The following is a 19765-nucleotide window of genomic DNA, read 5'->3' as shown; positions in this document are numbered from 1 at the left end:
GTGGTGGGCGCCGGGCTGAGGGGAGGGGAGAGGGGGAGGGAGGGAGGAGGCCATGAGGGGAGGGAGACGGGCACGGCGGGAGGAGGAGGAGGAAGAGGAAAAAGAAGAGGAAGAAGAGGATGATGGTGATGATGATGATGAGGAGGAGGCGGCAGAGGGCTCGGTGTCGGAAGGTGAGGCCCTGCGGCCGCTCCCGCCGTGCCTGAGGGGGCGCTGAGGGGCCCTGGGGGGCTCCTGAGGGGGCTCTGAGGGGATTTGAGGGGGCCCTGAGGGGGCTCTGGGGGACCCTGAGGGGGCTCTGGGGTTGCTCGAGGGGGCCCTGAGGGGGCTCTGAGGAGACTTGGGGGTGCCCTGAGGGGTCTCTGAGGGGATTTGGGGGGTCTCTGAGGGGCCCTGAGGGGGCTCTGAGGGGCTGAGCCGTTACCCGCTGTCCCCTCGGTCGGTTCCTGGCCCTGCAGCACGGCCCAAAGCTGCTGGGCCCATATCTGGGTGGATACCTGAGGTAGGGAGAGGGTGCTCGGTGCTCCCCAGGGGGGTGGTGGTGCCTCAGTGAGCTGCTGGGGGGCTGTGAGGGGGGTTGGAGGTCCCTTCCCGCTGAGTTGTGCCGAGGGGAAAAGGGATAAAAAGCAGGCAGGTGGTTAAAGTAGCAGGAGAGGGGGGTGGGGATAAGGGAAGCTGGCTGGGCCCGTGATGGAGGTACCCTCAGGATGGTGAGCTTCCCCCAGGGGTAGGAGCAGTCCTTCTGGAGCAGGGCACTGTGCTTCCCCAACTTCTACCCAGCTCTGTTTGCCCCCTGGGACCTCTGGATTCTGCCAAAACAGCTGGTGGCTTGTTGGTTTTTGTTCTGCGGCTGTCAGATGAAGTTTGTATCGGTGTGAGTGGCTACTTCTTGCCAGTCTCCTAAAAGCACACGGTAGGACACGTGTCCTGCACTGACACTGCTGTACAGGAGGTGCTTTCCCCATCAGATTTTAATGTGTTGCTTCTTGGTTTTGTTGCCAGCACATGAGCCTTTGCTGCTTTCATGATAGGTGTTTGGAAATGCAGCCAACTGTCATTCTGTGCTGTGCCTTTGTCTTTACAAAACATTAGAGTCGTTTCCACATTGTTCTTCCTTTCTTTTAATGTTTTCTCTGCCCTTCTGACTGTCCTTCCTCAGAGACTTCCATTCGTCCAGTGACACCCACCTATCTTCCTGTATAGAGATTAACGGCTCTACGCCCCAGTGACTCGTGTAATGAGCACAGATTCTTCCTGTAGCGCAGTTTAAAGATTTCTGCACTGAAGGCTGTGAGCTCCACTAAGCTGGCTATAAATTAGCAAGCTGCTTGGTGCTCGGTTTGTACCCGAGCGGTGAGTACAGGTCTCTGCTCGGAAGGTGTCACGTTCTGCTGTGCAGGCACTAAGTGGCAGCACGAGGCTGACAAAGGGCAACGGTGGCAGGGGTGAGGGAGCCCAAGCCAGAGAGGGTGTCAGGCAGCAGCAGGATCAGTGGGAAGGGTGTTTTGGGGAAGCAGTGTGATCAAACAGCGCTGTGTTAACATTTCCTTTCTCTCTTGCTCTGAAAACTCGAGCGTGCAAGTGAAAAGAAAATGTTTCCTAGGGCAGTACTTGGGGCAAGGTGTGACTGTTTTTGGGAAGCCACATCTGGGTGTGTTGTGCCAGCCGCTTGGTACCCAGCTGTGCTCCTCTGGAAGGACTGCGTGCCTGGCGCTGCGCTGAGGTGCTGAGCAGGCAGACACCTCCCAGGTGTGAACCCAGAAGGAATCGCTTTGGTTGCAGTTAGGAGGAGGAGAACAATCTGCTGTTGGTGTAGGACTCGTCATTCGGGATGATAATGTTTTCTGTCTTGTAAGAACTGTTTAATCTCCTTCGGTGACAGTGATCCTAAGGAAGCGTAGCAACAGAAGACTCCAGGAGAATATCTCGTGTGTTCATCGGCACTTGGCGTAGAAGCAGCTTTGACGTTTCTTCTGTTGTGTTGGTCTTCTGTGTGGTGGTTAGAGGAGAGAGGGAATAATTCGTAAAATATCAGATGTAAGCTGAGGGGAGCAGTGGTTTCTTTCTTCCATGCAGGAGGAGAGGGATGGCACCGCTGGGCTCGTGCCGGTTGTATCCGACTGAGCCGTCCCTCTTGGTGGAACGCAGGGCTGGGAGGCGCCTCGAGAAGCCGTTTGGTTCAGGTGTGTTCTGCTCTCTCTTCCAGATCCATGTTTTATGTCTTTTGAGGAACGGCTGCAGCTGCAGAGCGGCACGAGAACAAGAGTGAGCAAGCAGGTGACCGGTGGGAAGAAAACTGCCAAACCTGCAGTGAAGCAGCAACGAAACAAAAAGGGGTAAAGGTGTCCTCGTGTGTTCAGGATGTGTCCTTGTGCCCTCTGCCCTCCAGAAGCTGTGCTGGGAACTCCTCACGGGTCACAGTTGCCCTGGGGCTGGTGTAGATCTCCTTTAACGTGCTGTACAGCAGCGGCCTTCACCATGGCACTTCATTTGGGAACAGGCTGGTAGTGCTGGAGCTCTTGGTACTCTGTCCTGCTCCCTAGCTGCTGCCTGTTAGTCGACAGTTAAATCAGCACTCATTTCCTGTACGCCCTCTGTATTGAGATGCTTTTAACCCAGAAGCACGGCTGGCTTCTCTTCTGAGGGAGAGTGCTTTTACCTCTACCCCAGCTGCTTTCTGATCCCCTTCCAGCTTATCGGGGTCTCCTGCCCAGCTCCCATAGCTGCAGGATCGGCCAGTTGGTCTGGGATCTCATTCATCCTTCTGCTCTTCTCTCATCCGTGTTGATGTCCCTCCCTCCCTCCCTCCCCTCCGCCCAGTACTCTCCCGTTCTCAGTAGTTTTTACACCTCCTGTTTGTATTCTCTGGAGGCCCTATTGATGTGGGGACTGTGGAATGTGTTCAGTGCAACAAAGCTTATCAGATCTCTTTACCGGCCTCCGCAGGCCGCTGCCGTTAGCAGCTGCCATAGCATTACCCTTTATTTGCAGTAGTTAACAGCTCTCAGTCCTCAGAGTCGTATCCCAGCGATTTGAATGGGTTTCCTCTCTTTCCCTGGTGTTCCCTCACGTATTTCTGATCCTCTGCTGAGTTGGTTTTCCTTCTGAATTGAGCAGCTGACCAGAGTGATGTTTCTACTTTGCCTTCTACCCGAGAGGCTGGGAGATTTTGTGTAGTGCAGCATCCTCACACAGCATCTCTATTTCTAAGACATGGTTTGCATAATTCTGTTTTTATTATTTAATTCCCCTAATCCTTTAAGCGCTGCATCGCTGTAAATCCCCGATGCTGCTTCTCTCGTGGTTTTTATAATGGAAGTGAACTTCTTAAAAGGGACTTCAGGGAAATCCCTGGCAGCTCGGCTGCTTTCAGCGATGGGTTATAAAGCTGGCTTGGGCGTTGCGCAGGGGCGTAGCTACATGAGCGGATGTGAAAATACCCAAAATGCCGCCTTGAGCGTGAGCTGGAGAGCTGCTCTATTGCCTCAGGGCTGTTTGTGCTCCTTGCCCCCCTGTAACTACTGCTGAATGTGGCTGTAGTGCCAGGGCTCTGTGGGGGCTTCACACATCTTTTCCTGTTTCTGATTACATACGTGATGCATGGACAAATCATGGGATGCAGCATCCAAGTGGGATGGGGAGAGTAATACTCCCTTCTCCCGCATTATCCTGCCTTCCTCTTCCCCCCTAAAGCTACAAGCTCCAAAGGTCTGTGCTACAAGAAGGACTTTTGGGTCCTGAGCCACTGTGCAGTGACTTTTGGAATACATGCCACGAGCTGTATGGCCCCCGTTCCTGGGGGCTGGCCTTTCCTGTGCCCGAGTTACGGTGTGACACCTATCAGTTGTACTGCTCCTGGTCACAGAGCTGACAGGTCTCTGCAACTACCACGTAGCTGCAGAAACACCCAGCTTTGGCCTTGCCTTTCAGAGTAACGCTGCTCAGTAGCGTGTGAGATGGGCTAGGAACAGAGGAGGGCTGTTAGGTGATGAACGAGAACGTGCGTGTGTGATAACTCAGTGCAGTGCGTTCACTGATGCGTCCTGTGCAGTGGCAGGTTTTCACTTGATACAGGGGGCTCTGGTGTTCTGGAACAAGACATAAGACACACAGATATTCTGGGGAGGATGACTTTAGCCACGCATCTATAGAGCAGTTGGTTGTATTAGCCTTGTCTGGCTCTTGACCAAGTCACCTCTGCAGGTATCACCATGGGAGAAGCCAGGTGTTTTGGCACCATACATTAATATCCTCCAGAGGGTCTGTGCAACCTGCTGGCACATTGCTCTGAGCCTCTTTCTGCCCTCTGCTCCCTTCAAGTTATGTTTTTTTTTCTCTTTCAGGCCAGTGGAGATGTCTGCCAAGAAACCCGTACCTTTTCTGCGCCAAGTTGTCTCTGTCACAAAGAAGGTGGGGTACAGGTACCTTGTATTTTGGGGAGAGCAAGAGGTGGGGTGCAGCAGGTGCTGATTTTAATTCGGTTTATTGCTGCTGCCTGGTAAACTGGATGCGGACACGATGACTTGGGGAGGGACTGCCACCTTTATTGTTGGGCTCAGGCTTTGCTAACTGCAGATGTTTTCAGTGATGGCTATAAATATTGGTAGATTAAAAAATAAAAATAAAAATAAAAATGGCAGGGTCTGATCCATGGAAAGAGAGAAAGCAGGACCTTAACTGGAATCCTGGCCCTGGCTCTCAGCTCTGCCTTCCCTGCTTCCAGATCCACAGGGACCCTCGATTTGATGACCTGTCTGGAGAGTATAAACCTGAAGTATTTATGAAGACGTACAGCTTCCTGGACGCCATCAAGAAGCAGGAGAAGGAGGTGATGCTTTATTTTATGCCTGTCCTTGGCCAGGAGAACCTTGCTTGGCAGGAGCAGCTTCCACAAAGGCCTTTTGCAGCGGAGCTGGCAGGCAGGCAGTGACGCAGCTTTCTGCTCTCTTCTCCAGATGATTCAGAAGCAGCTGAAGAAATGCCGGGACGCGGAGCAGAAGGAGAAGCTGCAGCAGCTCCTGAACCGCATGGTAAGCTCGGTGCAGCAGCTCCTCTCCTGTGAGGCACCAAGAGAGGAGGTGTGACCCGAGGGCTGTCTAGACGCTTGCTGCCACGGGCCATCCTTTCTGTGCAGACGCAGCAAGAACAGGCACAGAAAAAACAGCAAAAACAGAGGGAGAGGGAGCTGTCTTTTAAGAGACGTCAACGGGAATTGGCCAAGCAGGGGAAGAAGCCCTTCTTCCTGAAGAAATGTAAGTACAGAGTGTGAACGTGCTGCTGACAGGGCTCTGAGCTCTGGAAGCGAGTGGTCGATAATTTGGCTTGGAGCTGCGGAGGGATGGGTCTGGTGCTGGCACCCCAGTGACAAGCCGGGCCTGGGGCCAGGGAGGGAGAGGCGAGAAGGGGCCAGCGTGCAGAGATGATTCAGGCTTGGGTTAAAGCCCTGCTCCTCTCTCCTTCGCAGCTGAGAAGAGGAAATTGGAGCTGGCAGAGAAGTACGCGGAGCTGAAGAGGAGCGGAAAGCTGGAGAGCTTCCTGAGTAAGAAAAGGAAGAGGAACGCCATCAAAGACAAGCGCCGTCTGCCCTCGCAGAAGAACTTGTGACGGCCGGACAGGCGTGCTGCTCCCTGGAGAGGTGGGGCTGCTGCTGCCATTCCCTCTGCCCGGCCAGGCCTGGCAGGTGGCCCCCAGCTTCCTGCTGTCTGCCATCACCGTACGGTGACGCTGTGAGGCTCCAGACCTCGCGCCTGCCCATGTCTTCCTCTAAGGGCAGTGCCACCACCTCTCTGGGCCCCTGCTCCACTGCTTCCAGGTCTCAAGGGGATTTCTTTTTTTCCTCCAGCAACGCTGCCTGGTTTAGGCTATGATCTTTGTTCTCAGTGACATGCCCGGCTCTGTCTTGTTAAAAACCTCGTTACAGGTCTGGGCACAAGCAGGAGGCCTTGCTTGGAGGCCTCCCCTCCTGAGACTCAGTAAGCCGGCTACCCCAGCCTCTCGGCACGTGTCTCCAGCCCCTGCCAGTTTTCCCATCCTCAGCTGCAGCGAGCCCAGAGGGCCGACACCTTCCTGCTGGGGGCCCCGCCTGGGTGCAGCATCCAGGTGGAGTCTGACCGGCGCTGAGAAGTGAGGGAATTGTGTCTGTGTCTGGTGAAGCAGCCGTGCTGTTGCAGGCCTTCCTCGTGGCCTGGTGCAGGGCCGCCCCCTTCTCAGCCTGTTTTCTCAAGGGCTGCTGGTGCTCCCAGGTCACTCCGGTTCTGCACAAAATAAATCCTTCACTTTCCTCTATTCCCCGTGTCGCTGCTGTTGCAATCCAAGCCATAGTTTGAGCTCCCGGGACGTGCCTCCAGCACTACCCATCACCCCCATCTGTTTCTCCTTCCTCCTGGCCCTCTCCTCATGGAGTTGACGTGGGGGTGAGCCCAGTGCTCCCAGTCGGACCCAGTTCAGCAGGGCCAGGCGCTCCCTGCCCAACCTGGGCACGGCCCCGCAGCGAGCAAGAAGCGAGGCGAGCGGCGCCACTGTGCCTGGCTGAGGGCGGTACTGAGGCATCTGCCTCCCCGCGCATCCTGCTCTGCTGACGGGTTTTGGTGAGACTGGGGGAAGGCGGAAGAAGTGGGATGTGCCAGCTCGCTTAGGGACGATGAGGAGAGCCGCAGCCACCCTTAGCACAAAGTAAGCCAGGCGTGGGCTCTGCCCGGCCTCTTCCTCCTCTCCTGGCTTCGTGATGGATGCAGAGCCTGCCGCAGCCTTACTCCTGCGGTGGCACTGAAGCTCAAGGCTCTCACAGCCCCTTTGAGGCATCATTTTGCTGTTCTACGCCTTGTTTTTATCCTGGAGCTGGACAAATCTCTCCTGGTAACAGTGCAAGGAGAGAATTGAGGAAGGAGGCTGGAGTGGGCTCACCTGGAAGCCCTGGCCATGCAGGAGTTGCCTTCCCAGGTCCCCGTGTCCCCATCCCCAGCTGCTGGGAGATCCGCCCAGCAGGCAGCAATCCTGCTGCAGCCCCAGACACCATGGACACAGGTTTCACCTGCTGCTGTCCAGCGCAGGAGAAACGAGGAGAGAATGCCCCCATGTGGGCGCCTGGAACCTTCTCCCTGCATCTGGGTGGCCACCAATGAGCTCCCCTTTCCCCACCACCGCCACGTGACACGGGGACAGGCGAGGGACGGGGGACATGGACACGAGGAGGGCTCAGGTCTTTTATTGCAAAGAGGGAGGTACGACAAAGGTCCCGTGGCCGAGCCTGCGGCTGTCCAAGGAGGAGGAGAGGCCGGAGGAAGCCCGGTCCTCGCTGCCCCCAGCGTGGGCACCTGGCTCTCACGGCACGGGGAGCGGGGCGAGACGCCGCGGTGGGGCAAGTGGCGTCCCCACACAGCCCACGGGGGCAGTCCGGGGGGCTCTGCGGCCCTCCTGGTGTTTTGTGGGGGCGGTCGGGGCTGCGGCTGCTGCCTCACGTGTTGTCCTGGGCCGGCTCCTCGGGGCGAGCGGGCTGATCCCGGGACTTGCCCGGCGCCGGGGAGGGCTGGGGCTGGCAGGAGCCTTGCGGGGCAGGGCCGGGCCCCGGCGGCGCGTGGTTGCGGTGCCGCTGGTACTGCACGAACATGCAGACCTTGAGGCCGATGGCCAGCATGTTCTTGCCCATGAAGATGCTGGAGACGCGGGCGTCCCTGAAGAAGAGCATGTTGCTGCCGCGGATGAAGATGGTGGTGATGTTGACGGTGAGCATGCTCAGCATGGGGTAGAGCATCATGCGGTGCGGCACGATGCCGATGCCCTGCATGCTGATCTCGCAGAGGGACACGCAGGGCAGGACCAGGAGCAGGATGTAGCAGTAGAAGAACATGATGCCCTCCGCCCAGAGCGGCAGGCCCTTCTTCTGGGGCTCCCACAGGTTGGCCTGGATGTCCAGCACGTCCAGCATGTCCACGATGACCCAGAAGAGGCGGTTGCGGAGATCCTCCTTCTTCTTGAAGGTCCGCACGTACTCCATGCGCTCCGTGGCCACCAGCAGCACGTAGAGGGCCGGGATGCAGACGGAGAGCAGCAAGGTCAGCGCCTTGCGGGCCATCAGGTCCAGGCTCTTGCGGTCAGCCTTGTAGTTCTGGTAGACGAAGTAGACCTTGATCTCCAGAACGAAGACGTAGAGGAACCAGAGGATCATGGCGTAGCCCCGCTTGGCCGTCTTCACCTCCGCCCCCACCCAGGTGGCCACGTAGCGGAGCACCAGCAGGAAGCACACGTCGCCCACCGCCACCATGACGCAGATGCCCAGCTTCCTGGAGCCCTGGCTCTGCTCCACCAGGTAGGCATCCATGAGGACGAGGCTGCTCATGATGAGCACGGTGGAGAGGCACACGTGGGGCTTGCTGATGGGCGGCGGGGGCACCATCCTGCGCGGAGGAACAGGCAGGGCCATCAGCGAGCTGCCGGGCGCGCCCGCCCCCGCCCTCTTGTCCCCCCCTCTCCCCGCCAACCGTGGGTGAGCAGAAAAAGGGGTGGGGGAGGTGAATGGTCATCAGTTTTTCCCCCAGCATTGTTTCAACCCCCCAGAACGTGCCAGGCCACGTCTCCACAGGACATCCTGCCGGGGAACGGGCACGAGCCCCAGCTCAGACCCCAGGAGCCACGTGTAGGGGGACCATGGGGCAGGCTGGGTGTCCTTCGAGCACTTGGGGTGCTCCTGGCTCTTCCTGGAGCTCCTCACACTGCTTAATTTCTTAGGGCCTTATATTTTCCGTGGGCTTTCCCGGTCCGTGGCCCTGGTTCTGCTCTTTCCTAGAAGGCACACGTGGCCGTGCCCTCATCCCGAGCAGGTCCTTAACGGCTGTGAGGCAGAGCCCCTGTCTTTTTAGCCTCCTTCATTTCCATCCTCAGCATTAGGAGAGAGGACAGCCGGGCTAAAAATAAGCTGGAGGGTGGGAGGAAGGGAAGAAATCTGCCCAACATCTTCAGTTTCCTCCAGCCTCGTGCTCCTCAAGAGCTTTGCCTACAGCTGCCTGCCCGTGCCCGCTGTTCCCTGGGCACCATAAGCAGCGGGAGGCAGCGCTGGGCACGCAGAGCTCTGCAGGAGGCCCTCGATTTCAGCCCAATGCTCAGCTTCGTGGCACAGGCAGAGCAAAACCCAGACCCTACGAGGTTTGGGTGGCACGGGCACCGCCGGGCTCCCTCCTCCTGGCCCAGCACAGCTGCGGGCGGCTGCTGCCAGCGCCGGAGGGAGCAGGGAGCCGGGGCCGTGCGTGGCAGCTGCTCTGGAGGGGAGCCAGCCCCGGGGCTGAAATGGAGGCCGAGGCTGGGCTGCTGGCCGCGCTGCCGGGGCAGGGCAGGTGGCCGTGAGCGGGGCACGCGGGGCACCGCGCTACCAGAACTACTTCGGGGCCAGGAACCTGCGTGCTCGGAGGGATGCAACCTGCTGGGCGTGGGTGCCTCTGAGGCTGAGGTGCCCGAGGGTGGTGGGGATGGGGGAGATGATGGTCCCGATAGATGGGGCACCCCTGGAGCACCCCAAGGGTTTCTCTGCTTGACCCTGCTGGTTCCTCAAGCCTTTGGAGGATCTGTGAGCCTCCTGCCCCCCAGCACGCTGCCCCACATCCCAAATCCCACCCGGCAGCCGCTCTGCCCCACTTCTGGGCTCCCCATAGGGCTGCCACCCCACGACCCCTGCGCCGAGCGAGCCCCCCGCCTTGGCCCCATTACCTGGGGGTGCCCGGACAGGCGAAAGCCCCGAAGCCCGCATGTCCCGAGCCTTCAGCCGAGCGTGCGGCCGGGCTGCAGCAGGAGAGCGGCGAGGCGGCGGGGAGCTGCTCGGAGCCGGGCCGGGGAGCGGCGCGGAGGGACGGCGGCGGCGGGGCCGGGGCAGCGGGGGGCCGCGGCCGGCTCTGGCTGTCCGCCCGCAGCATGGCTCGGCGAGACAAACGGGGCCGCAGCGGCGGAGCGGGGCCCCGCAGCTCCCCCCGCCGGGGCCGCGCTTTTACCTCGGGGAAGCGGCGCGGGGCGGGGCCGGCACGGGGAGGGCGAGGGGGGGGCAGCCCCGGTGGCGGCCCCGTGCCCGGCGCGGCATCGCCCGGCGAAGGCTCTGCGGCGCCGCTTGGCCCCTCCCGGCCGGGCGGGGACTGCGGCGGCCCCCGGCGAGGCGGAGCGGCCCGGTACCGGGGCGGGGGGCGGGGGGGGCTCCGCTCTGCACCGCGCTCGGCCCGCTCCGGGGGGCTGGGACTGCAGGGGGGGGGGTGGGGGGTAGCAGGGTACCGGGGCGCGCACGGGGGTACCGGGGGTGCCCCCCCCACCCCGTTGCCACGGCAACCCCGCCGGGCGCGCGCCCTGCCGCGCCCCTCGGCGCGCGCCCGCGCCGCCAGCCCGCGCGTTAAAGGGCTCGCCGCCACGCCCCCCGCCGCCCCCCATTGGCCGCTCCTCGCCTTCCTCCTCCCGCCATTGGCTGCCCGCTGCCTCCCTCCTCCCCCGCCCCGATTGGCCGCGCTCTCCGCCCTCCCCCTTTGCCATTGGCCGGCTGCCCCGCCGCCAAGCCCCTCCTCCCCACTCCCATTGGCCGCCGGCTCGGCGGGGCCGCCCGCTCCCGCCGCCGGCTCGCCGCCGAGCGCGCGCGCGCGCCACCGGGCGGAGCGGGCGGGCGCGCGCCCAGGCGGAGGCTCCGGGGCCGCCACCGGCGGGGGGATGGCGGCGGCGGCGGGCGGCGCGCTGGGCTCGGGGCCCCCCCCGGCACCCCCGGCGGCGGCGGCGGCGGCGGCGGTGGCCGGAGGAGGAGGAGGGGCGGCGGCGGCCACCGCGGCCGCCACGGCGACCACCGTGATGATGATGACCGCCGCCACCCCGGCCGCCGCGGCGGTGACGGCCGCCGGGCCCGGCCCGGTGCCGGTGCCCATGAACCTGTTCGCCACGTGGGAGATCGACCGCTCGGCGCCCAGCTGCGTGCCCAGGTTGGTCCTGGGGAGGGGTCCCCCGGGGGTAGCGGGGGGGTCTCGGGGGTCGGTGGTGTCTCCCGGTACCGGGAGGAGCCGCCGGGCCTCGGGGGGGGGTGTGCGGGGAGGGGGCGGCGGCGCTGCGGTGGTCGCGGGGAGGGTGGGTGGGTGGGGTGGGTGGGGTGGGCGTGGGGGGGGCTTCTCCGACCGCCGTGGGTCTGTGGTGATGGTGGGGGGCTTGGGGGTGTGCTCCCAAATCAGTGGTTCCGTGATTCCGGTGGTGGTGGTGGTACGGGGATGGATGGCCAGGTGTTCCTGGAGGTGTTCTCCTACCTCAGTAGGTCTGTGGTCATTCATGGTGATGGTGGTGGTATGAGGATGGATGGGCCAGGTGGTCCCGGAGGTGTTCTTCAACCTCCGTGAGGCTGTGGTGATGGTGGTGGTCATGCAGGTCTTCTCCAAGCTCAATGGTTCCGTGATTCTGATAGCGGTGGTATTGGTGGTGTGGGGATGGTTGGGCCAGGTGGTCCTGGAGGCGTTCTCCCACCTCCATCAGTCTGTTAGTGGTGGTGGTGTTGTACAGGGGCAGTTGCACCAGGTGGCCTTGGAGGCCTTCTGCAACCTCAGTGAGTCTGTTAGTGGGTGATGGTGGTGGTAGGGGGTGGTTGGGCCAGGTGCTCTTGGAGATCTTCTTCCGACCTCAGTGGTTCAATGATTCTGTTGGTGGTGATGGTGGTGGCAGGGAGACGTTTGGACCAGGTGCTCTTGGAGATCTTCTGACCTCAAAGGCTCAATGATTCCATTAGTGGTAATATTGGTGGTACAGGAATGGTTGGACCAGGTGCTCTTGGAGGCCTTCTCCGACCCTACTGAGTCTATGACAAGCGTGGAAAAAGCACAGAGAAAATAAATCATGGTAAGAACCAACCCTTGGAAGGGGCACCAGGAGGCAGAGGAGTTGGGAGCGAGGAGCATGGGGGTCCAGCAGCCAGACAGCAGGGAGCAGAAATGTTTGGAAATAATGCCCAGCTGGTGTGCTGCCCACCAAGGTCCTGGGCTCCACGGGCAGCAGCTTGGAAGTGCCTGAGGTTTGGGGTCAGGTTTGGGGGCTGGGGGCAGCTCTGGAGTGCCTCGAGGTGGTGCCTGGCTGTGGGTGTCGAGCAATGAGCCGGGCGGTGGTGAAGCACGTGTGGACGTAGCCCTCGCACGCAGAAGCTGGGAGCAGCTGCCGGGAGGCGATTCTCCCTTCCCAGCCCCAAAAACGAGCTGGGTTTGTGGGGACGCTGTGCTGCGCTCCGGGAGTGGCAGTGGTGGCAAAGCAACGCCCAGTAACGGGGCTTTTGTCCCCTACACGCCCCTGGTCTTAATCCTCCCGGCCCTGAGCGAGTGTAGGGGCTGCCGAGGGGCCGTGCCCAGGCCGGGAGGATTTTGGGGAGGAACCCAGGGCGCAGAGCCAAGTCCCCGTTGAGTTTTGGGGGCTGCCTCGCTCTCGGATCGGGGGTGTGGCCCTTCCTGCTGGGGTCTCTCTGTGGTTTCGGGGCCCGGCCGGGAGAGGTGTGTGCACGGAATAAAATAAAATGTCTGTCTGCGTGGAAGCAGCGCCGTGCTGTGCTCGCATTGTTCCGCGCTCGGGAGAAACGCGTGGAAGGACTTTGTGCAAACACGCTCTGGGGCTCGGGGCTTGCCAAGCAGTGTTATTTTTCAACCTCTGTTAATAGCTCGCCTCTCCTGCCTGCTGCCTTTAATATCCGAGAGGCCGCGAGCTCTTGAAGAATTAGGAAACGAGATAAGATGGCCCGATTGGGGTTCCTTCTTGCTCGTTTTCCGTGACACAGCCGGCGTGTCGGGGATGCTGGTTCCGCGATAGGTCGTGGCGTTTCTAGCCGGGGGTGCGAGATGCAGGCAGCATTTGGGCTCAGGGATTGCCGTGGCTGAGCTGGGAGGGCGAAGGCAGGTTCTGAGGATCGTGGGTACACTCACACGGGGCTCAGGGGGCTGCTCCGTCCCCGCGGGAGCGCAGCCTGCCTTCTCTGCAGCCCCTACAAATCCCCCTCTCCGAGGCCGGCTTGGCGGTGAACGCCCCCGTGCTCAGCGATCCTTTAAGGCACCATCTCCTTCCAGCCGGAATAACGAGCGTTTGTCTGCCTCTGATGCTTTCACTGCTTCCCTGGGTAAATCGGGGGTTTTCACGGCCAACTTCCAGCCTCAGCAAAAGCTGCTCAGGGAGCAGCAAATGGCTGCAGACGATTCCCCAAAAAGACAGTAGGATGCCACGGGGGGACGGCGCAGCGCCGGGCAGGGAGAGGCCCCGGCCTCTGAGGAAGCAGCCTCGTAGCCGGTGCTGTTTGCCGTGTCTGAATTATGATTTCCTCTTTGTCCTGTTGAGAAAACAAAATGTTCCTAGAGGCCGTCTGATGCCTGCGATGGCTTTTGCTCAGGTGCCTCCGTGCGCCGGCAGCAGTGGGCCCGGGGGAGAGGCGCGGTGCTTTGGGTGCCGCTGTGCTTACGGGGCCCGCTGCCCGCTCTGCGGGGTGATTCATCCCCCGTGCTCACGGCCCGGAGTTGCAGGGGCATTTCTGCACGGGCATTTCCTCGCAGGCCTGTTGCAACGCGAGCACCGTTACGACCTACTGCCCGCTGTCATCGCGCGGGCGGTTTCTGCTTCTCCTGCCTCGTGCGGGCTAAGCCAGCGAGAGATTCTGCTTGGCTGACAAAAACTCCTGTTGTGTTCTCATTTTTCTGGGCCCTCCTCGTTTTCCTCCTCGTGCTGTTTTTTTAGACTTTCACTGGAAATCCTTCTGACTCTGCAGAGAGTAAGTTGAGGTGCAGCGCCAGTGCGTATGGGACCGTCGCCTGGACAAAAAATGCACACGCACAGCTGTGGGTTTTACCTGGTTTTCTGTGCCCAGGATACCCAAATTCCTTTCATAGCAGCTTAGGGTGATGGTTGAACTCACGCCTTCGGTTCCATTCTCCAGAACTGAAGCCCACTAACAATCAGCTGTAGTGCTGTTATAATGGTCACGGGGCTAGGACAAGAGCCGTCCCGTTGCAAAGGCTCCTGCTCTCTTCTCGTTGTTCCTTAACGCTTCTTCTGTACCAGGGAAGATCATATTCATCCAAAATGTCTCATGGGCAATTCTGCCCAGGTAGCGTCTCTGAATCCATATTATTTAGGTCAGCATTTTTAGGTGTACATTACTTATGTATTTCAGAAGAGCTCCCTTTCATCTGGCCTGCATTTTTCCCGTGTTCCTTCAGCCATCTTCTGGTAGCCTGTTGGTTTTCCCACCTTCCTTATGCATCCAGTTTCTTCTCATTGCTCCTTTCCCTCAAAGGCCCCGCACACTCCTGCTGATAACCTTGGCACCATTCTCCCTTTTTTCCTTGCTTCTCTATTTCCTTACCCACCTGTAACCGAGTAACCTTCAGTTATGAATCTTAATTTTTCTGTTTTCTAGTTAATTTTCTCTTATTCTCGGGATCTAGAGGCTATTACTTGCGAAGCTGCAGCGGCCACAGCCCATTATTGCGTGGCTTTTGTTTTTCAGCTGGACAATGCTCGCAGGATGTGTTTTAATAGCTTTGGGGTTTTCTTTCTCTCTTAGTGAACAGCAGGCCTTGTCCCGCAGTTAGGCTTTCTGAAGGTTCTTGGATGCACTTCCCCGAAATACAGTCCCGTCAATTGCCATTTATTTCGGTCCGCTCCTACCTCCTGCCCGAGGCTGCTGGCTCCGAGTATTCCTTTCTTTCTTGTGAGCTCCTTTGTCAGAAGCAGACCCAGGATGTCCATTTGAATTTCATGCCGTGCTGTGTATATGAATAATTTACTCATTTTTTCCCCCTGGTGTTTATCGAGTCCCTTAACTGAAGGTTTTCCTCTGCCTGTTACGTTCCTTAATCTGCCGTCAGGCCACAGGACAGCATTCCCATTTCTCTGCATTTATGCCTTGCTCGTGTCACCTCGGACCGACGAGACGTTCCCACTCCCCTGGGGCTGACTTTGTTGCTCTGCTCCTTAGGGGAGCATCACCCCTTATTTCAGGGGCCTGAGCAAGCGGGTGGAAAGCCTAGATCCAAATTTACCGGTTGTGGTGAGAATTATTTTTGAGTGAAGGATCTTTACCGTGCAATTCTTTAGAATTGAACTTTTTTTTTTTTTTTTTTTTTTTTTTTTTTAAGGAAAATGTAAATGGTTTTTGTTCCAGTTGAAGAAGCTTCGAAATGGATGCCCAAGTCTTTTCCGCAGGGCTGCACTGCTGCTGTTGTGGCACTTTGCTCTCTCCCAGTGCTCTGTTCTGAAACGTGTCATGTCGTGAGACCTCTCGTAGCGTGGTGCCATATTCCTGAGCCTTACGGGGGTCAGATCTGAGGTGCTTGCCCACTGTTGAAGACACCAGCATAGGAAATGATGGGGTGGTAGCTGGGCTTGCTGCTGCCATGAAGAATCACAGAAGCAGGGAGCTGTAAGGAAACTTTGTGCTCACCATCAGTAAGTGAGTTGTTAGAGCTGGGTTTCAGAAGCTGCCTTGTGCCGTGGACTCCTTTTCATGGAGAGCTGTCCCAGGACACCCTGGACGATGGAGAATCCCTCGTCTCTGAAGTCTCCACAACACGCTCTGCCTGGCTGCTGCCTCTTCTCCCCTGAAGAACTGCCTGCAGCTGAGACCTGGAGGAAGCTGCTGTGGTTCTGTGGACTAACCTTGACCTGGTTTCAGTGCTTTTCCCAGCTCGGCCACACTGGCCCATCTCCAGCACACTCGGAGAGGCAGCGGTGCGGCCCGGCCAGCCCTGCCAGCTGGCGAGTGTCGGGCTGCAGCCTGCCCTGCGGCCCCATCAGCGCCTCCAAACCTTGCTGAAAGGCCCTTCTCACTCTCTTAAGCACTACGCACTTTTTTTCCTCCGGTAGACAGGGCTGCAAGTGGTGTTTTGTAACCTCTTTGTGGTGGTTCATTCATTAGCACGTTGTTTTAGCCCGCAGACAGGGCGAGCAAGCTGCTCAGCAACAGGTACTGCGGCCGGCTGCTCGTGCCCTGGCTCCCTGTGTGTTTGCGCCTTCCTCAGAGCACTCCTGGACCTGGGGGCAGCCGGTGCAGCAGTTCTGCTGCCTTGGTGGGCAGAGAAGTGGAAAACCTGTTAGATTTGCCAAAAAAAGGTCCATGACTTCAGCATAACACCTGGTTTCAGCACGGCCCAACTGGATGGAGAACAACGCTTCTTCAGAACCTGCACTTTTGGGTTTTCTGTCTGCCCCCAGGTTGCTTTTGGGCTAGACCCCAAGCGAACGGCTGGAAGTTCAAGCACAGTGATCTGAAATGAGCACTGACTGGTGTGATGCTTCCCGAGGAACATACCCATCAAAAAAAAACAAAACACAATACAAAAGCTGGCTGCAGGACGCAGCCTCGCCACCGCCTTGTTGGTTAGTCAGCTCTTTTCTCTCGTTTCTCGGGAGGCCGTTGTGCAGCAGGAATGAATTCCGTCACGTGCTTGCTGTTAACCAAGTCGCTCGTTTGTAAAGCGGAGCAGGAAGACGACCTTGTGGTTTGGACGCTGAAGCGAGGCTGAGATGCGGAGCCTGGATCTGGAGCTGCTTGCTCTGTGCCTCTCTCACGTTCCTGGTCCCCACACTTTGTTCCCAGCTGCTCGTTTCCAGGCCGTGGCGTTGCTGTTTCCTCGCTTGTGCTGTGACCGTGACGTGTGGCAGCGTTGCTCCGAAAGCCAGCGTCCTGCTGCAGCGTGCCAGCACTCGCCAGGGGAGGAACTTGTCCTTTTTGGGGAAAATGGGGCCTTAAGAGACTGCTCGTGCGCTCTGGAGAGAGAAAGCTGAAGCCAGAGGAGATGGCTGGGGGCTCTGCTCTGGCTTTGCAGCCTGGGGAGCGGAGATGAGGAAGCCTGAAGGTCTCAGAAGGGAGCAGCAGGAGAGAAGCCCTCTTGGAGCCCCATCGCCAGGAGTGCTTTCCTTGCTGCCTCATCCCGCAGAGCCCCATGTCCCATTGTGGTGGTGCCGCCTGTTCTCCAGGGGCTGAGCTCCCAGGGTTGGATGGACATGGGTGAGGAGGAAGCAGAGGTGAAGTGATCCATCCAACAGCTAAGAAGTGGCAGAGACGGGGATTAAATTTCCCCTCTCTGCCCCAAGCAGCGAGGTCTGGCCGTAGCAGAGCCTGGGGGATGTGGTTATATCACTGCAGCTCTGTGCGCCTGCTGGGGCAACACTTGGTTGGTCTGGGTTGTCCTCACCCAATTTTTTTTCCCCCAGTCCCCAGATGTTTGGGTGTTGCCAATAAACGAGCCAACTCCCCATCCAGTCTCCCCATTCCACCCTGGCTCAGACCACAAAGATCCACATTTCACAGAAATTGGTGGTTAAAGGGGGTTGGAGGTCTTGGCTCTCCTTTTCCAGCAGGATGTGAGTGCAGGAGAGGGGCTGGGAGGGGACGGTGTGTTTTCAGGCCAGGCTGTTTGATGACTAGCAGCCTCATTTTCCAGCGAGGCACCCGTGTGGGTATTTAACGCGAAGGGACGCGGAGTGACAGGAGAGTGGTTTCAAGTGCTCCCATTCATCCTCTGCACAGCACAGCGTGCTTGCTGCCTACGTACGGAGGTAAACGTGCCTGCAAGCCACTGCGGCAGCTGGGGGAGGAAGGCTTTAACACCTCCCTCCTGCCCTAAACCTCTGCCTCTCCGGGGCCTGGCCGAGAGGAGGGAAAGGAAAGCTCTTAACCTTATTATTGGTTGTGAATACAGCACGCGATCCAATTACTGCCAGCCTTTAATCCGGACGCCGTCGCACCACAATTAAGGCGGAGGAGGCTTGGTTCCCTACCCCTGCAGGCAGGGATGTGGTGCCTGTGAAGGAGGAAGGCAAGGCAGTCGGTTACCAGCCCCCAGACCTTGTATTTCCTTCTGAAAAATGATGAGGCAGCGGTGTCCCACCCTGTTGGCAGTGCCAGGCACTCCTGTTGACGTGAATACGAACAGGCTCGGGGTCCCGAGTGACAAAAGATTAATAACTCTGCTTAATTACAACCTACTTTTTTCCTACCACGGTGAACGTGGATGACTTTTCAAGGAGAGCTGGCTGTGAGACACGCAGGCAGGTGGAACTCTAGGGGCAGAAGGCAATGCTAAGTAGATCAAGGTTTAAAATCCAGGGTAGCTGTGATCAAGCAGTCCGTGTTAGTAAGCGGTGCAAGAAGCTCCCTGGTCTCTGCCTTCAGAGTGGATATCGTGATTTCAAGCCAAAGAAGCTTTCTGCTGAGGTCACAAACGTTCGGTGCCCTCCTCTGCTGGGGAGGGTCTCAGGCTGAGCCAGCTCTGCAGAGCATCTTCCTTATTGCCGCCGGCAGCACAGCACCCTGAAAGAGGTTATGAAAGGGAAATGTGGAGTTACATTTGGTTTTGCCAGCAATAGTGGTATTTGATGATGCAAATAAAGCACGTGAGGTTTTGGAATTCTGTTCTGGTTTAACCCAGAAATCAGTTCAATTCAGCTCAGGGCATAGCAAATGTTTGCTGCTGAGAGCCCTCGAGAAGGAGCCCCGGGTCATCGGTGATGCTGGTGGGTTGACTTCTGACGTGGCTTCTCTGCCCAAGATGAGGGACATCCTCAGCAGCAGCAGGTAGAACAGCAAATGCTGGGGAAAAAGAATCTCCTTAACAAATAAATTAATAAAAAAATGTTGTGCGAGGATTTCTGGAAGTACCTTTGGAGTGCCCTGGCTCTGGGTTCTTGACTCACTGCGTAAAACGAAGCCACTGAAAGGGAGATGACTTGCTCCTTTCCGGGTTTGAGTGAAATTATCTCGTGCTGCCTGAAAGGAGGCTTTTGAACAACTTCTTCTTCCCTTATTTTGCAATCATGAGTCTTTTCTTCCCTCAAGATGAGATGTGTGCTCTGCAGAGCATCTGTTCCTCTTTGGGTGTGTAACCAAAGTAGGTGTGTGCATGCACCTTAAAGACAACAACATGGACCTCTGTGGCGAGTAAGCACCTTTGGCAAGGACGTTTGGAAATGTGTGCTCCAAGAGACCTCTGCACTTGAGCTGTGGTGACACAGCTGTCTGTCAGTCCTTCCTGCTTCTCCCCGCTCCTGTGGGCTCCTTGGGCAGTACCAGCTCAGCACCCTGGCTTCTGTACCTGCAGGGTATCCAGGGCTTTGCAAGTGCCAGTCGTTGCTTCTGAGTGATACCTTGGCATTAGATAAGATGGGTAATGAGGGATGTGAATCTGTTTTGTGCCTAGTGACCTTGTTCTTGTGCACAGACAGCTTGAGGTGTCTGGGAGGAGAAGAAGCTGCCGAGCAGCCTGCTGATGGAGTAGGTCTGCTAATGACAGATAGCACGGCGAGGCAGCTGGAAGTAAAATGACCAGAGCAGTGAAATGAGGTAGTGGAGAGTTTTTCATGTTTGGGAATGTGGAAGGGGTTGGGTATGACTGATTAAAACACCTTTTCAAGAAGTCTTGCTTTGCACTTTAAGCCATGTATGTGCATTCATTGTCCATCTTCAGCTGCCCAACGTTGGGTTTGAGATGCTGCCTTAAGATTTCCAGCCTGAAACACAAAGATTTTCTGCTTGCGCTGAGTTTCACCACATTAATAATAAATTTCCCATATGGAGGACAAACATACAGCAAATCCACCGAAGCTGAACACTTCCTTACCCACTGTACTTTGTGCTTGAGTGAAGCTCACGAGCTCTCTCGTGGTATAGATGCAGGTCCACAGCAAGTGCCCTCTAAATATATCCATCCAAGCATGATTCTGTCTTCTTCTCTCATGGAAGGACATCAGTAGCCTCTTCCACATGGACGCACCTGAGAAGAAAAGTGCTTTGAGTTGCCCAGGTCTC

At 58.0% G+C, this 19765-nt stretch overlaps 3 protein-coding genes across 3 annotated transcripts in view; 2 read left to right on the top strand and 1 right to left on the bottom strand.

Moving 5' to 3' along the window:
• The first annotated feature begins 37 nt into the window (after positions 1-37).
• RRP36 (ribosomal RNA processing 36) lies at positions 38-6285 on the top strand. Its single transcript, XM_082757459.1, has 7 exons — positions 38-173; positions 2207-2336; positions 4344-4410; positions 4724-4828; positions 4956-5030; positions 5135-5252; positions 5465-6285. The coding sequence occupies exons 1-7, from the start codon at positions 53-55 to the stop codon at positions 5602-5604; spliced, it is 756 nt and encodes a 251-aa protein (XP_082613585.1). The 5' UTR covers positions 38-52; the 3' UTR covers positions 5605-6285.
• Positions 6286-6314: 29 nt separating this feature from the next.
• Positions 6315-10145, bottom strand: LOC309876773 (transmembrane protein 121-like). Its single transcript, XM_082757458.1, has 2 exons — positions 9697-10145; positions 6315-8393 (listed from the first exon to the last, which is right to left on the bottom strand). The coding sequence occupies exons 1-2, from the start codon at positions 9897-9899 to the stop codon at positions 7454-7456; spliced, it is 1143 nt and encodes a 380-aa protein (XP_082613584.1). The 5' UTR covers positions 9900-10145; the 3' UTR covers positions 6315-7453.
• Positions 10146-10579: 434 nt separating this feature from the next.
• The window catches only part of LOC309876514 (phosphofurin acidic cluster sorting protein 2-like), a 43773-nt gene continuing 34587 nt past the window's right edge, over positions 10580-19765 (top strand). Inside the window, exon 1 of the mRNA XM_082756904.1 lies at positions 10580-10931. Coding sequence (XP_082613030.1) covers positions 10669-10931 — 263 coding nt within the window. The 5' untranslated portion in view covers positions 10580-10668. The remainder of the gene's footprint in view (positions 10932-19765) is intronic.

This window comes from Aythya marila, assembly GCF_965140915.1.
Source record: "Aythya marila genome assembly, chromosome: 3".
Taxonomy (NCBI): Eukaryota; Metazoa; Chordata; class Aves; order Anseriformes; family Anatidae; genus Aythya; species Aythya marila.
Note: the sequence above shows the minus strand (reverse complement) of the source record. Positions and strands in the feature narration are given on the sequence as shown.